Source organism: Callorhinchus milii, unplaced genomic scaffold (genome assembly GCF_018977255.1).
Source record: "Callorhinchus milii isolate IMCB2004 unplaced genomic scaffold, IMCB_Cmil_1.0 Scaffold3, whole genome shotgun sequence".
Lineage (NCBI taxonomy): Eukaryota > Metazoa > Chordata > Chondrichthyes > Chimaeriformes > Callorhinchidae > Callorhinchus > Callorhinchus milii.
In genome coordinates, this window is record NW_024704744.1 from 69,885,645 (window position 1) to 69,900,837 (window position 15,193).

The 15,193-nt window shown below is 42.4% G+C and overlaps 1 protein-coding gene across 1 annotated transcript in view; it reads left to right on the forward strand.

Annotated features, from left to right (window-relative positions):
- The window catches only part of LOC103179245 (ribosome-binding protein 1), a 65,354-nt gene that overhangs the window by 8,054 nt on the left and 42,107 nt on the right, over positions 1–15,193 (forward strand). Inside the window, 2 exon segments of the mRNA XM_007894428.2 lie at positions 9,388–9,784; positions 9,787–10,111. Coding sequence (XP_007892619.2) covers positions 9,416–9,784; positions 9,787–10,111 — 694 coding nt within the window. The 5' untranslated portion in view covers positions 9,388–9,415.

Genomic DNA, 15,193 nt, shown 5'->3' on the forward strand with positions numbered 1-15,193 from the left:
GGGGTGAGGCGGAGTGACTGGGGTATGGAATTCCAGAGGTTGGGGGCAGAGTGGTTGAAGGCTCTCCTACCAATGGTGTGGCAGGTGGGTCGGGGGACTTGGAGCAGACTGGAGCTGGCTGAACGGAGGAAGCGGGCGGGTTGGTAGGGAGTTACGAGGTCACAGAGGTAGGGTGGGGCGAGGCCATGGAGGACTTTGTAAGATGAGGACCAGGATCTTGAACTGGATCCTCTGAAGGATAGGGAGCCAATGGAGTCGGGCGAGAATGGGGGAGATGGGGTCACGGAGTTTGGTGCGGGAGAGGACACGGACTGCATGAACAAGGACATGGGCTGCATGAAGGCATAAATAAGAGTTTCAGCGGCCTGAGGGGTGAAGTAGTGGCGGAGTCGGGCGATGTTATGGAGGTGAGAGAAGGCAGAGCGGGTCATGGCTTGGATGTGGGGAAGAAAAGACAGTTGAGGGTCGAACAAGACACCCAGGTTCCTGACTGGCTCGGTGAGTTGAAGTGTGCAACCATGGAGGTTGATGCTGCCAGAGCCTGAACAACAATGCGAAAGATGCAAATACAAATAAAATATACACAGTATACTGTCAAAATATGATTAAAATCTCTTTAATGCAGTCCTGCTATTCATTTTTTTTGCACCATTATACAATGACCAATGTGGTCTTAGCAGTGTTACACATCAATGTGAAGTGTAAAAAAGCCAGATAATTCATTTCAGAGTTGGTACTTTGGAATTATTGTTTACACTGCAAAACCAGGAAAACATTAGCATTCCATATGGTTACTAAAGAAGAGGGTTGTGTGCTTTTAAGGATCAGATCCTACTCAAGTGGCCAATTCCAGAGGCTCTCTGGGAGATGTTTGAGAGGGTGGGGGAAGAGAACTGGCCCCCAGCTCGGTTCCGAAACTCTGTTTGTCCAACGCCTTGGGACGTCCTCCTGATGTGAAAGACACTATACAAATGAATGTTGTTGTTGTTGTTTGCCTAAGTTTCTTACTCCTCAAACACACTTAGGCTAAACTGCAGAATATAGTACTGCACTTAGCTGACCATACAACTTCAAATATTCACCTCTCCCTCATTTGCTTTCATTGGCATGACATTTCCATGAACCCAGCAGTTCAGGAATTATTAAATTCCACAGAGTATTAGATAATCTTTACCTGCTGTTACTCTTTTAATCTTCTATCCAATTTTGAAAGAAAATAAAGGGTGATGATCTACATTGCAGTGCTGTATATGGAGAGTGTGAATCCCTTCACAATCTGGCATTAAATGTCAAATAGACCTCAATTTGGAGCAATATCTCCCACAAGCTCTTTTTGGAGAAGTTAATAAACACAGCTGTAGGTGCTTTGCTGGGAGACTGCTCCACATATCCACTAATCTGGTGGGGAGCTCATTTTCTTCAAATCTCAAACTTGAGTAGAGGTTTGTTAATGTTAGCATGCAGTGCTAACAATTCAAGTTAAATAGTCTGCTTACATCTTTGCTTGTTTTCAGTATCTTAAAGACTTCAATTGTGTGGCTAATGTTTGCCATTCTTTATCCTTTCTGTAGCCATCAAGTCTCTTTCTAATGTTCTTCAACTGCAGATATTTCTTTTACGAGTAGATATTGGGTTTAAAATACACCTTGTGTATTGCACACTTCTTCCCTGGAAAACTGTGATCTAAAAATTCTGGTGTTTCTTATAGACCGTTACAGGTTCCACCAGCTACTAGCCTTGGTCATGTACCCAGATTCCGGTTCCTGGCACCAGCTGTACCTCAATCCCAACTTCTGCTGCATGATTCTTGCCCAGTCTCGGAGCTTGGACGAAATTCATCTGATCCAATGTAGTATATTTTTTGTAATATTACCCTACAATGTTGTCATATACTTTACATTATATCCCATACAGTTTTGTAATAATTATTTTTAAAAAATCAGCAGTGGATGAAGTCATACGAATAATAAAAAAAGCTACACTGAAATACTCAAAATTCAGGTTTGTTTTAATAGACCCTTTCTAGACTGGGAAGTGTTTGATAAAACATCCTGAGTACCAATCTGGGGAATGTGCGAGAACTATTGTTGAGTTGTAGACAAAACATAATGCTAATTACAGCTGATCTCTGAGTACAGGAACAACAACAACGAATTACATTTGTACAGCACCGTTCACGTCAGGAGGATGTCCCAAAGGGCTGGACAGTCAGGGATTTGGATCTGTGCAGGAGTTGGGATCAGGAGGGGTTGAAGGCAGGGAGGGGTAGGAGAGTGACTGAAGGCTTAGTCGAAGAGGAGGCTCTTGAGACGAGCCTTGAAGGAGGCAAGGGAGGGAGCAAGTCAAAGGGACTCTAGGATGGAGTTCCAAATGTTGGGAGTAGAGAGGTTGAAGGCCCGACTGCCGATGATGGGCCGGGTCGGGCAGGGGATGTGGAACAGGCCAGAGCTTGCTGAGTGGAGTGAGCGGACAGGTCGATATGGAGTTAGCAGGTCCCAGAGGGAGGAAGGAGCATAATTACTTATTTATTTACAAATTAAATGTATTGGACCCTAATTGGACAGTTTGACACCGAGATACTAAAATTATTTGTCACATCTGGCACTTGTTGGATTCTAATTTAAGTCAGACTGCTTCGTGAGAAGGACTCCTATCTGTGCCAACTGTGATCTTGAGTTTGGGCAGAATCAACCTAATTCCCAATGGACATGGAAACTCAGCACAAAATTGGCTTCAAAATGGTATTAAATTTATAATCTGAATTTAAGATGGCATGTGCCAGTAATGGGAAAATTACACTGAGGGGGTTCTGTTACTAAATTAAGGCACTGGAGGTTTAAAAAGCACTCCTCAGGAAAATGACAAGAGTTACTGCTGCCTTACCACCAGAAAAGCATTTACTGAGACCCATATAACAACATGAGAATTTTCCAGGCGAAAGAAGACCAAGGTCCACCCAGTTTACCTTTCATCATCCTGGCAGTCTCATGACATGTCATGTCCCAACTATATATTGTATCCCGAGATATTTTTCCTTCCACCATCTCCCTAGGGAGCCTGTTCCATATATTTATTACTCGCTCTCTGAAGTAATGTTTCCGCAGATTCATTCTGAATTTACCCCCTTCAATAACAGGTCATGTCATCTGGTTCTACTGTGCAGTACAAGGTAAAATGTGGTCTAAATTACCTAGTCCCTTTAGAATCTTAAAGACCATAATCATATCACCCTTCAATCTTCTCTTCTCCAGCGTGAACATATCCAGTTTACCTAATCACTCCTCGTAGCTCTGGCCTGCTCCACGTCCCCCGACCCACCCGCCCCACCATTGGTGGGAGAGCCTTCAGCCACTCTGCCCCCAACCTCTGCAATTCCATCCCTCAATCACTCCGCCTCGCCTCCTCCTTAGCCTCCTTCAAGTCCCGCCTCAAAACCCTCCTCTTCGACCATGCCATCTGCCACCCCCCTTCCCCCCCCAACTCCAGCTGCAGTCTGAAATGCTGTACTCTGTCCAGCGCCTTGGGACGTCCTCATGACGTGAAAGGTGCTGTACAAATGTAATCTTGTTGTTGTTGTTTAGTCCCTTCATACCGTTGATCATTTTGGTTGCCTTCTGTATCCTCTCAATCACTGATTATCCTTATGCTGGTTAGATGTATAATAATTAATCCTTGCAGGAAAGCCGTTTGAAATACATGTTTAACGGTAGTAAAATATCAACCATGCACATGTCCCAAGTTCACTTGTTAATTGATAATTATTTTTTTCCTCCATTGTAGTAAGTTCTTGATCACACATTGAGGTTAGATTCTTTGATGGGCTAATCAATGTGCACTTTTCCAGGGAAGGATCATTGGCTAGTTTGCCAGGATACATGCTTGAAAGTGTGGGAAGAAACTCCTTTCTGACCAGTCTTTCCTTCCTCAGATCTCCAAGCCAGATCGGAAAAGTTAAGTGTCAGTCAGCTGGAAATCAGCGTCGGACCTGGCTCAGTGCAATGATTCAGCTTTAGAACTGCTAAGCTGTTACTGAATGTCACAGCATTTGACATTTTACAGGTGTTACTGAATGTACAACACAGGGCTTAGTATGCCTCTCATTCTTCAGTTATGTTAAGGAACAACCAGAGACTCAGAGACTAGTACAGTATGTGAATTGACCTGCAGTTAAATGTTTTGACCTGTCACTATTGAATTACAGTTGGTAGAGTTGGCAGGGCACTGCTTCCACTGTCAACTATACTTAAGGATAAAATGCATACGTTTAGAAAATTGGAAATAGCTGTGTTTTTTTAAAAAAAGGACTGAAATTACAGCTTTGGAACTGAGGCAACAACAGCAACTTGCATTTATATAAAGCCCTTCATGCAACAAATAGCTTCTCTGAGTTCTGCAAAAGGGGTAGCTGTTAAAGTCTTGCATTAATAATCTTCTTCTCTAGGTACCTTGATGGTCACTGTTTAAATGCAACACAAGGTGTTTAAATGAACTGTGTCGGATAAGGTTTAGGTTTGATCACTTGCCTATCCTCAGTTGGCTCATTTCAGTGGGTCACTGATGGCAATACAACAATTGGCCACTTCCACTCCTCTGAAATGTATGCACTTCAGTGGATGATGGGTGAGGATGGGATTGAACTCAGCTGTGATCTACTCCACAGTGAAAAGCCTGCCTACACTTGCTATCTTGGCTTACACATGAAGAATGGCTACTTGGGTGACTAATACCTGTGAAAAGTTACCTAGGCCTGAATTTGTGTTCTTGGGAAACGAGGGGGAAGAGAGAAAAAAATGAAAAAGAGATTGGTCAACCATTTTACATTTGCTGAGGTTCAAAGAGGCTGCAGCTGCGTCCTCTTGCTCCAGCATTGACTGATCTGGTTTCTATAACAACTTTTGATCCTAGGACAGAGTAAACATACTCAGAGCTATCTTTTAATTGTCTGAAGTTACAGAACAATGGAATTGATCATTGGCACAAACCTGCAAAGTTGACAGACACACTAAGCTACTTGACTGTTGAAGAATCCTTCTCACCAATTCAGCCAAAAATAATCTATTGCATAACTAAGACTTTGGGGAAAACCTGTTTCAACACATTAGAGGAGACCAGACCAGACTGATGGGACAGAGGTCTCATCCTGTGCTAAGTATAAATTATAAAAGAACTGGCATAGTCTGCTCCGTGGTACATCTGATCTGCAAGTGCTTGATACAGGCTGAGGATGGTGAACAAGTGTTTAATTGTCTCCACACTGACATTGCTTAATTTGATGAACATGGAATTACACAATCATAGATTGTTACAGCACTGGAACAGAACATTGGCCCATTAAGTCTGCGTCATTCTCTTTCCCATGTGAGGCAATTTAATCCCAGACTGCTCCCTGCTCACTCCATACCCCTTAATATTTCTTCTCTTCAAGCATTTATCTCATTCTTTTTGTAAAAAAAGAACACAGTAAAGAAATAAGTTGCCAGTTGCGTAACACTCCTGACACCCTCCACCTATGTGAGTCGACTGGTTTCTGTCTTTGCTTTTAAGTGTGATATTAGAGTGACACATGCAACAGGATTTGTGTGTTATTTGTTAACCCAGGTTCATTTCCCAGACAGAGCGAAACGTTAGGCATGTTTCCTTACTCCACACACCTCTGTTTTCCTAGCAGTAAGTAGGAATCTGATTGCTCGTCAATTAGGCGGAGTGCTTTTCCAGGGGTAATAATCCCCTTTTTTAAAAAATAATAATTTGCTCCCTCAATCCATGGCTGTTTGTGGGACATTGCTGTGTGCAATTGGCTGCCAAGTTTCGCCCAGAAAATATACAGTCAATTCACTTTACAGTTTATTCTATGAAGCACTTTGAACCATCTTAACGATGTGATAAACTGCTATATCAAATGCAAGGATTATTATTATATAACTGACCAGAAAAAGATTAAAATAAATGAAATAGACTGGACATTTCATTGATTCATTCATTTAAAAAAAGTGCTGTTTTTTTCTGGGTGATGGGGATACATGTTTGAATACAATAACGTGGGACAAAAAGTCTTATGTTAGAGTATTGCTTTAGTAGAATGTTTGGCAGAGAACCAAATGTGTGCAAGAGCATTTACAGCCCTTTCACACTGTTTCCGTCCTCTTCTAAACCGTGTAGTATTATACCGTTTAAGTTGGCAGTTTATTGCTGTCATTTTACCGAAGTAACCACTGACAGAAAATATTTTAAAAAAGCCGTTTTCTACATTGCGAAAACTGTGTTACAAGTGCCCGTTGTTGGTTGAAAGTAGACCTACAGGGCTGCAGTCATCTTATCACAGCTTTGCTTATGTACATTGCTTCCTGCCTGTGAGCCATATACAGTACAAAATTACATTTGTAAACCACCTTTCATGTTAGGAGGACAGCTGCGCTGAACATTCATGGATTAGGACCAGGGGGGTGGGGGGGGTGGTGTGTGGGAGGGGAATCAGGGAGGGTGGAGGGTGGGAGGAGGTTGGCCAAAGACACGGTGGGGGTAGGAAAGTAGCCGAAGGCACGGTCGAAGAGGAGGGTCTTGAGGTATGCTTCGAAGGAGGTAATGGAGGGAGGGAGATGAAGGGAATGTGGGATGGAGTTCCAGAGGGTGGGGGCAGAGAGGCTGGTGGGGCGGGACGGGGGGGGGGCATAGAGCAGGTCGGAGCTTGCCTAGCGAATGGAGCGGAAAGGTTGATGAGGGGTTAGCACGTTGGAGAGTTAGGAGGGGGCAAGGCCATGGAGGGCCTTGAGGGTGAGGTCGAGAATTTTGAACTCAATCCTCTGAGGGATGGTGGGCAAGTGGAGCCGGGCGAGGGTGGGTATGATGAGATCATGGAGCCTGGTGCGGGAGAGGATACGAGCTGCAGAATTCTGGATGATCAGCAGCTTGTGGAGGGAAGAGTTGGGAATTCTGACTGGCAGGGCATTGGCATATACATTATAAACAGTTTCAAGCAAGCCACTCTGAATCTGATATGCATTAAACAAAGTATGGGTATCAGCGACTTAGTCCCATTTAAAATGTGACTTCTATAAACATCTTAACCCATTTCAAACCTGCTGGCTTGGATAGATAGACTGACAGATGGATAGTCACTCAGATAGACTGAATAACAATCCTTCAACTGGGTCACACATGGTCTTGGCCTGAAATTCCACCAAGTCTCAGTTGTAAGAACATTTTGTCTCCAAACTTAACATGGTGCAGGATTGTGGAAAATGTCTTAAATTTAGTCTGAATTTAGCATGGTTGTGCGTCAGCCCGGCGAAGTGTGTGTCAGACTGGCTCAGTTGGTAGCACTCTTGCCTCTGAGTCACATGGTTGTGGGACTTGGAATTCACAGCTGATGCTCCAGTGCAATGCTGGGTGGGGTGTGACGTTGTTGGAGGCGCCGTCCTTTGAATGAGACATTAAACCGAGGTCCCATCTGTGCCTGTTCAGATGCATATTAAAGATCCCATAACACTATTGGAAAAGAAAAGGGAGTTTCTCTCCTGGTGTCCCGGCCAACAATCCCGTAGATACAATTTATCATTCACTTTATGCGATCCTATTCCCCCATCCTTGCCAGGCTCCACTGACTCCCCATCACTCAGGATCCTGGTCCTCACCTTCAAAGCTCTCCAATGGCCTTGCTCTTCCCTACCTCTGTGACTTCCTAACCCCCCACTAACCTGTCCGGTCCCTCCGCTCAACAGGCTCTGGCCTGCTTCACGTCCCCCACCTCGCTCGCCCCACCTCTGGTGGCGGGACTTCAGCCTCTATGCCCCCACTGTCTGGAACTCCAACCTATAGTCCCTCCGCTTCGCCCCCACCCCTCCCTTGCCTCCTTCAAGACTGTCTCAAGACCCTCTTCTTCAGCTGTACCTTTGGTAACCCTCCACCCCTCCTGATCCCAACCACCAGCTCGGATGTTGATCCATGACTGTCCAGCGTCTTGGGACGTTCTCCTGACGTGAAAGCTATGCAAATGTAATTTGGTGTTGTTGTGCTTTCTGAACTGGTGACCTGACCGATTATTATATCAGCCACTAAGCCCCGAAGCTATGGAACTCCATCCCTCAATCCCTTTGCCTTGCTCCTTCTTTCCCCATTTTCAGGTTGCGCTTGAACAATAACTACAAAATTACATTTGTATAGCTCCTTTCACATTGGGTGGACATCCCAAGATGCTGGACAATCAGTGTTTAAGACCCTCCTCTTCGACCATGCCTATGGTCATCTTCTCCCTCCCCCTGGCTCAGCATCAGGCTCCGCCAGTGTTGGGTGAGGGGGGAGAAAATGGTTGGTCAGTTTCTGGTAAGCTAAAGGCAAACCTTTGCAGAAACCTGACCTGTGAAGTCAGTCATAGGTCCACTTTGTTCCTGGTCTTAGAAATTGTAGCACATTTACAGCACTGGATACCATCCAGCCTATAGTGGCTGTGATGTTGCTAGCTCTGTTATAATCGCATTCCCTTGTTCTTTTCTTCATATCCTTTAATATTACTTTTCTTGGGAGTGGTACAGTGCAGAATCTGCTTTACCAAAAAAGAACCATTTTTGGGTGCGGTGAATTTGTGCTGTTTTCAATCACACAGCTCTATTCGCCGAGGTTCTCTGTTACTCCTTTGTTTAAATGCTGGTGAGATTTTAAGTTTGAAATTGAGATTTTTAGATCTTTAACCTCTGGCTCAGCAAAACCTCTGGGAACAAATAATTATTTTTTCTGTGTGGAGGAGGAGGAGAGAATTGGCAAATGCCATGAACCGGATTTTGTTTTAGTGTTTGAATATTTGTTGTGACTTTTTAACCAACTGGTGTCCAACAACGTACTTCAAGTGAAATCTTTACTGATTCTAACATCTTTTTCATTGTTTACTTATGTCAACAAAATCTATTCCATGTCGCTTTCAAAATAAACCTGCAACAGAGTGTGGGTGTTTCTAATGGTTACACTGATTTTTGATGCACCAACTGAGGCCAAACAAAGCACCATTTTACCATTAATTTTAACAGATTCTACATTTTTAATAGCTATTGACATCTCCTTATACCATCCTCTCTCCTTCGCACCCATTTATGGTTCATAGTTGGGTTTTTTCAATGGATGCAGTCATTTCTGTCACTGCATCTAGCAGGAGGTGACTAGAATAATGGGAGGTGAGTTTTCTCTTGATCGTTTGCTCCTCACACTGACAAAAATAACTGAGGCTAGAGAATACTGCCTTCAGGAGAAGCCCAGAAAGGAATGACTTACATTCTTTTGTTTGTTGTTTTCCCTCTTGTATACTGCAAATGTTTTCATTTATCACTCCTGTTTGCTCAGGATATCAACAAATATAGCCTAAGCCTACATAATATGTTAATTAAAAAATTTGTATTCCAGGTTTACTCCGAAAGAAAATTGTCCAAATATGGATATGTATGATACCCAGACCTTAGGGTTTATGGTGTTTGGTGGCTTCATGGTCATCTCCGCCATAGGAATCTTCTTGGTCTCCACCTTTTCCATGAAGGAAACTTCCTATGAAGAAGCACTGGCAAAGCAGAGGAGAGAGCAGGAAAAGGCCCAGCAGGTTAAATCCGAGAAGAAGAAGAAGGAGAAATCTGTTGAGAAGAAAGGAAAACCAAAGAAGAAGGAGGAGAAGCCCAATGGAAGAATTGTAGAATCTGAGCCAGTCCAAGAGGCTTCGGAGGCAGAGGCTGAAGTTGAACCTGTTGCTATTGTGGCGCCAACTATTGAGGCTCAGGTTGCGGCTGTTTCTTCTCATCCTACTCCAGAGGCATCTCCCCCAGTGTCCAAAGAGAGAAGAAGAAGGAGAAAAAGGTGGCCAAGGTTGAACCTGCCCTCAGTCAGGTTTCAGCCCACCCTCTGGCCACAGGTTCCTCCAAATCTGCTGCTGCCTCGACTCCTGCACCGATGCTGGAGATGGTTACCAAGGAAGTCCCAGTAATGGCTGTCCCCCCTGTCGGCGCCCAGCAGAGTGCCACTGTCGCTACTACTCCTGCTGCGGGAACCAAAAAGACTGACGCAACTACCAACCAAGATGAACCAAAGCTAGATGCCCCAACTAAGAAGAAGGTTGCTCCCAAGAAGAAATCCGAACCGCGTAAGTACTTTAGCTTTTGTTTTCCTTCTCTAGCTTTGCTTTGACTTTGCTAGTCAAAAAATAGTCATTCTATAAACAACTATAAAAATATGTATGTGAACAACCTGAAAAATGCTTGTTCTGCTTTTTTCAACCCTGACTCTTTTCCTCCCCCTAAACCCCCCTGCCAACACACACACACTGGAACTCCTTCCTGGAGTCCATCCACCTCGTCCCCTCCCTCCCCAATTTTAAAGCCTTTCTTTATGTATTTTCTTTTCGACTGCACTTTTGGTTTCCTTTTCCACCTCCTTCCTCAGTTTCTTCCAAACCTAGCTTTGGCTCCCAGACAAGCGTTCTGAAATGTCCTCCCAATGTAAAAGGTGCTATATAAATGTAAAAATATTGTTGCTTTAAATTTATCATCTATTAGATCAATTAGTTGGCCTTCATCTAAAGTCAGTAATATTTTGACATATATAACCAGTAATGTGGTAGACTGTTAATTGATGATCAGGGAATTTGCTGTATCACTTTAATAATAATTTATAGATTATCTTTGTTGGTAACATTTATTGATTTTGGAGTTCGAGTCCTACCTTTTTAACATTTAATTCTTTACCGCACTATAATCTCTCACATTCTGAAATTCTTCATAGCAGATTGAGATGTGTTTTTGCTATTTTCTTCCATTACCAATGATCACTGACCCATATAACTCATATATTTGGTGGAATTTTGAGCTCTTATGGATTAATAAACTCTCAGTTACCAGGGTAAGTGAATTGGAAACTGCATTTTTTGTTATTGGCCTAAAACATGATGAAACAATAAACTCCTTTGAACAGTCAGATGTTAATGAAACAAGCATAATCTCCTGCTAATCACCAATCTTACTTTGGAAGGGAGAAAATAATTACCAGCAAAAGGCAAATTTCTAGGTACGAATCAATTACGTGCATTTGTCAGATTAAATAAAGTTTAGAACAATTACTACGCAATTGCTTCGTAAGCACAAAAGTAATTACACTGATAATTGAAGAAAAGTGTTCATTCAATTCCTGTCTTTCTTATGAGACTTTGCAGACACCATAACTTTTAAAAATAAGTTTTTGCTTTGAGGAAAGCAATCTTCAGGGAGCACCAAAGGTCTGTTCAATTCGCACTTGTAGTGAATGGTTGGCCTCAGCAGTTTACTCACTAAATGAATAGCTTGTGTGAGCTAAATGAACCAGCTCTTAAATCCTTCCTCAAGATTTCCAAAGGAGTGATGAAACACAGTGCTATAGGGCTACGTGAGTAAACACGCACGTTTTCACATTCAACAAACAAATCCATTTCACAATTAGCCTTGATTCGTTAGCAAATAGTGCACCGTGGGACATAGTAAATCTATGCTCTGCTTTCATTTTCCAGTCACCCATTGTTTCTATCCTGAAACCTCAGTGATTCTGAACTGATGTGGCCACTGTGGTTGGAAAAGGGTTAAACAATGTTGCACAAATTTCAGCAGTGATAGAAATCTTCTAAGGTCTGTAGAATGAACTTTGGTAATCATAAGACCTCTTGCAGCATGTTAACACACACTAATATGCTTGAGCAACAGCGTAAATTGTTGATGACTGCTGTATTGAAAAATGAGAAGAATGTAATGTTTGCCAACAAATGGAGAATAATGTGCACTTGCCACTCAACATCAGCAAATCTACTGACAAGCGGATAATACCCCGTCCAGAACTTTGCAGCATGAATAATATCTGCTGGAAACCTGAAATAAAACCATGACGTGCTAGTAATAATAATAATCCTAGCATTTGATATAGCGCTTTTCATGTCTCCTAGTCGTCTCAAAGCGCTTCACAGAATATGCTGTAAATTAATAATGTACAATGGGTGAATTAGCATCAGGAAGATGTTAATAAGCCAACGTTTTGCATCCATGGAAACCTATCCCAGCATGAGCCAGTCCTCTGCCCGGGATGAAGGGAAAGGAATTGGAGTTGAGGGCATACTTTGATAAATATTCTAGGAAACACTACATTGTATTGCAGTTTCAGTACAAACTGTGGTTGTTTTGATCTCAGATAAAAGTTAAGACATGAAAATAACCAGTTGCTAATAAACTACATCATATTTCCTCACACAAAAGCCAGTTTGAGGCTTTCTCCTTCAGAGTTGAAAGGACAGCTGTAACTTATTTGAGATGAAGAATGAATGGAGCTGAGGAGATTCAACTTTTTGGGGACTGAGATTGCTTTAAGTTGTGTTCTGCTTGGGATAAGTGGGGTGGTAAGTGGGGTCTCCCTGGGGCTGAGTAGGCTCCAAGGTGACATGCTTGGCAATGAAATATCGGAATTAAATTGCTTCTCTGTGGCCGTCTCAGTAGGCCGCTTCCTGAGTTAAACAGTACTCCAAGGCACTGTTGATGACCAGCCAGTCACTAGGGGTAGGGATTCTTTCCACTCGGCTCCTGTTAATGCTGCAAGCCAAAGCCCCAATGGATAGAGTGGTTGTAGCTGGACAAGCAGCGGGAAGCTTACCAGACAATGCTGGTGCGGTGGAGATTAGGCAGGGTTCTGCTCTGATTATTATCCAGTGACACCACCTGGAATGTAACATTTGCCAACAAATGGAGAATAATGTGCTCACATTCACCTCTTCAACTGAAATGCCTCAGATGTGAAGAGCACACAGGGAAGAAGAGTATGGGAGAGCTGCTGATACTCATTGAACCAAACCCTGGACTAAGTCCAGTGCCTTCATGAGAGAATAGGAGAAAATTGGGGAAATCCTCCAATAAAAGTCCTGAAGCCAATCCATTTTTTATCCTGATGAATGTTATTGGAATCCACAGCTGGTAAAACATGCGCAAATGTTTACAGTACACCCCCCGAGGGAACAGTTCATTGTAATCCACTGTACCTAGTTTAAAATGGATTCTTGCTGTGATGATAATTTAGCAGTAAAACCACTTTATAAACCTTGTCTGTCACTTAGTGACACACAGGCTGAATGCTGCTGCCATGAAGTAGATTTTGATGCAGTATTTCTAGATCAAAAAGGCACTTCAATCAAGCTGACCTGCTCCACCAAACTCTTGGCCCAGCCGGAGTAATGAGCACCCTGAGTCACAGAGTAAACTGCACAGAAAAGTCTCTCTGGGAAACCAAGGCCGCGTTGATTTTGAACGTATTGATTAATGTAGTCATTCGGACTGTAAACTGAGCATTTGTCCTGCTGCTCTCATTATTAGGTAAATTGCATTGGCTGGACAATTTTAATCAAAAAAAGGTGATTTAGCTAAATAATAAACTAGCTGTTCACTAAATCTAGGTCACTAATCCTAATAAGGTCCTGTCTGCCTGTACAGGGTGGATGTTATAGATCCCATGGTACTATTTGAAAAGCGAAGGGAGCTTCTCTTAGTGTCCTGGCCAACAAACCCCTGAATTAACTTGGTTACCCACTTTGTGGCTGTTTGTGGGGCATTGTTGTGCACAAACTGGCTGCCGCTTTCGCCTACCCATGGGGTCGCCAAGCCATGGCTCTTGCCAACCTGTGCCTACTATTTTTTAGAATAACGTAAACAGAATGCGCTCCTCCAGGGAGAGAGTGCGCATTCCATTGCAACAATCTACCTCTGCAGTTTCCATGTGTAGGTGGGATGTATGAAAGTTTGGTTTGGATACTCTTAAGCATGGTGATGGATTTCCATATGTGTACGACACCCTAGTGACCAAAAAATGCACAGATTAGCATAGATTACACTTCACCGTAAATTCTGTGAAGCACTTGAGGCGCTCTATCAAATGTCAGGATTATTATAATATAGAAGTCAGTAGACATGATGGGGAGTTGAGAATAACCCTGCCTACTCATAAACAGTCCTTAGAAGAGTTGAGGCCTGGTTTCCGCTTTGTTGGCACATTATTGAGCCTCCTCCCCCCCACCAACTACACACACTCTCCCATTATAATTGTTTGTTGAAAGAGTCACAACATGGAACAAAGAATCTCTTTCTTTGTATCTTTGTAGTATGCTTACAGTTTGAGATGTCACAGCCTTGCACCCGCTGACTTGCTCCTGATGCTTGCATGAATTGGTGGTACATAATCTCTCTGGTAAAATCTTCCTGCCCATGAAGAAAAGATTAAGAAACTTGTTATTTGAAGCAGAGCATGGTAATTTTGATGAGGCTGTTATAGATTTGGGTCGAACACAAATCAAAAGCCAGTTACATCAACATTTTCCACTAGAAATCAGGCAAAGATTGGCCTCCTTTTGAAAATGGTGTCCATTCCCAAATGGAATGGATGAATAATGCGTTTATTATGTCCTGAATTTATTTTGTAGCGCCCCAGCCAGCCAAATTTTGCAAGTGTTGCTCACATCAGGGAGTGGGGTGGATGTGATTTAACCAGGTACAACATGTGCAAACACAGCACCTTATTTACTATCATTCACAAGAAATGCTGTGCTTTTAAGAGCTGTGTTTTTACAAATAGTGCAAGAAGTAAGAGAACAAGAGGCACAGCTATAATTAATAATATGGTAATAATAACCTTAATAAGTACGGTAATACTATTTTGTCTTAAAATTTAGGATTGTGCAGAATTGTGGAAATTATATAAATATAATAATCCTTGTATTTGATATAGAGTCTTATCACGTCTTTGAGCAGTCTCAAAGTGCGTTACAGAATATACTGTAAAGTGAATATACTGTATATTTTGTGGGCAAAATTCTGCCTTTATTTGAAGAAAATTGTTCTTTTTAAGAACTTTTGGAAGCCATCTTTCAAATTAAGTCTGAATTTTAGAAATTTTCCAGTTGTACACAAGCATAAATTTTAAGTCAAAATATCTTAACATTAGGTGGAATTTTGAGATGATTGTGTTCAGAATAACACTGAAAGAACAGATGGACTTGGAGCATGGTCTACACCTGCCCTGCTAAAGGTTGTACATTTAATGCATAATGACAATATTAAGCAAACTCGAAGACAGATATCAAATCAAAGCCCAATCCTACATAGGTAGGTATCACTGGATAATAATCAGAGCAGAAACCCAGTCTAATTCACTCATTCAAAGAGTAATTTTA